General features: G+C 39.6%; 1 protein-coding gene across 1 annotated transcript; it reads right to left on the bottom strand.

The window, feature by feature from the left end:
- Positions 1 to 225: 225 nt before the first annotated feature.
- LOC102669197 (AT-hook motif nuclear-localized protein 17) lies at positions 226 to 744 on the bottom strand. Its single transcript, XM_006606639.1, has one exon. The coding sequence runs from the start codon at positions 742 to 744 to the stop codon at positions 226 to 228; it is 519 nt and encodes a 172-aa protein (XP_006606702.1).
- Positions 745 to 1733: the final 989 nt, after the last annotated feature.

Here is a 1733-nt window from a genome sequence, read left to right as displayed (position 1 = left end):
TTATTCTCCCCCTTGACACACTTCAAGTAATACCCAAAACATAAATAAAATAACACAAAACGTTGAATAAAACATGAAACATTCAGAGAGATCTTTGTTGCGTACATGCTCCCACATCATCACTTTCACTTCATTCATCACCCACAGATTCCACAACTAACTATGTTGAACTCCATCAAGTCTCCAACCCCACAAGGATCACTAAGTTATTTGTAATTGTTGGTGTTATTGTTTTTTTTCATCATTGTCTTCTTCCTCATCCTTAGGAACGTACATGTAAATCTCAGGGTGGCTGAAGGTGGAGAGTGTGATGCTGACATCGTCACCGGCGATGACATTGCCGCCAATTGCACCGCCAAGGATCTTGCCCTTAGAGGTGGAGAGGTGGATCCCGAAGGATACAGGAGGGGAACGGGTTGCTCCAGAGTGAAGATTGTATTGGTTGTTGTTGTAGAAGTATGAGCCATTGATGGAGAGTAAGGTGAAAGGCCCATGGAGCATGAGGGCACCACCGCCATCGTTGGGTGAGTTGCAAAGAGTCACACTAGTGACTGTGCCAGAGGCGCTGAGGACAGTGAGGCTGACGCAACCCTGGTGAGCGACATTAAGAATAGTTTGCATGATGTCCTTACCTCGGTCAACGTTGATGATGACAAGCTTCATGGAGGGCTCAACGGGTTGGGCCACTAGGAGGGAAGTGGTCTTGGGCTTATTCTTGGAGCCTGATGGCCTGCCTCGTGGCATCTTGGTAGGTGGGGTTGTGAATGCTAGTAAGGTGATCCCAAAAGGATCCCTTGTTCGAGTTGGAGAGAGGAAATTCTAGGAAAGAGAGTTCGGCATGGAATTGTTTTTCATCATGACAAAGAGGTGAATGGAATGGGAAGAGGAAAAAATGTAAGAGATGAATGCAATGTTTTCAAGACATGTATAGATTGCAAAAAACAAGTAAAGTGTTTTAGGTGAGAGAGAGTTAGGTAAGGCAAGATGCAAGAGCCTTGGTTGTGATGGTGTGAAGCATTATTTGTGGGGGGAGGGGGGGCATTTATAGTGTTGTAATAGCATTGACTTTTGTGAACTTTTTTAAGAAGATTGGAAATCAAGGGGCTCTGTGAGGAAGTTTTCAAGTCTAGAAAGAGAGCTTGGTTGTGTTAGGGGTTTTGAAATTAAAGTAGTGTCTCTTTTATGCATAACGCAACAAAAAATTTTAAGGGTTGGTGAATGTTATTTAAAAAGGGTAATATAATTTAAGGTTGAGATTATAGTCAAAGATTTTGGATTCATTTCTTGTAATATTTGACTAAAATTATCAGATACTGCCATTGTGTTATAAATACACTTGCCATAATAAAATGAAGAATAAAATATTCTTTTAAATGCATTACTTTTAAGTGTATTATTTAGTTAGGTCAAAGTCACGTTAGGCGGATTAATTATTACCGAGAATAAAAATTAATTGCCATGGGATTATTCCAAATTAATCAGTGGTCTTGAGTTTGAATCATGGACATGAAATTAGGAATGACAATGGGTAGGATGCTATAATACCCATCTCCATATCTCAGTTCTAAAAAAATCCATGTATCCAGTCCATACCTATGTGGATACCAACATTAATTAATCCTTATCCTCATACTTTTTGGATACCTATATACCCATACTCTCACCCGCAACCCACACTTTACTTATGTATAAAGTTAACAAATCAATACAAAAATTTAATCAAAACACTTAAG

The sequence above is a fragment of the Glycine max genome, chromosome 20, assembly GCF_000004515.6.
Source record: "Glycine max cultivar Williams 82 chromosome 20, Glycine_max_v4.0, whole genome shotgun sequence".
Classification (NCBI taxonomy): Eukaryota; Viridiplantae; Streptophyta; class Magnoliopsida; order Fabales; family Fabaceae; genus Glycine; species Glycine max.
Note: the sequence above shows the minus strand (reverse complement) of the source record. Positions and strands in the feature narration are given on the sequence as shown.

What these genes read in the sequence shown, in the direction of transcription:
- LOC102669197 (XM_006606639.1), bottom strand. Translation starts at nt 744, where the DNA reads ATGCCACGAGGCAGGCCATCAGGCTCCAAGAATAAGCCCAAGACCACT.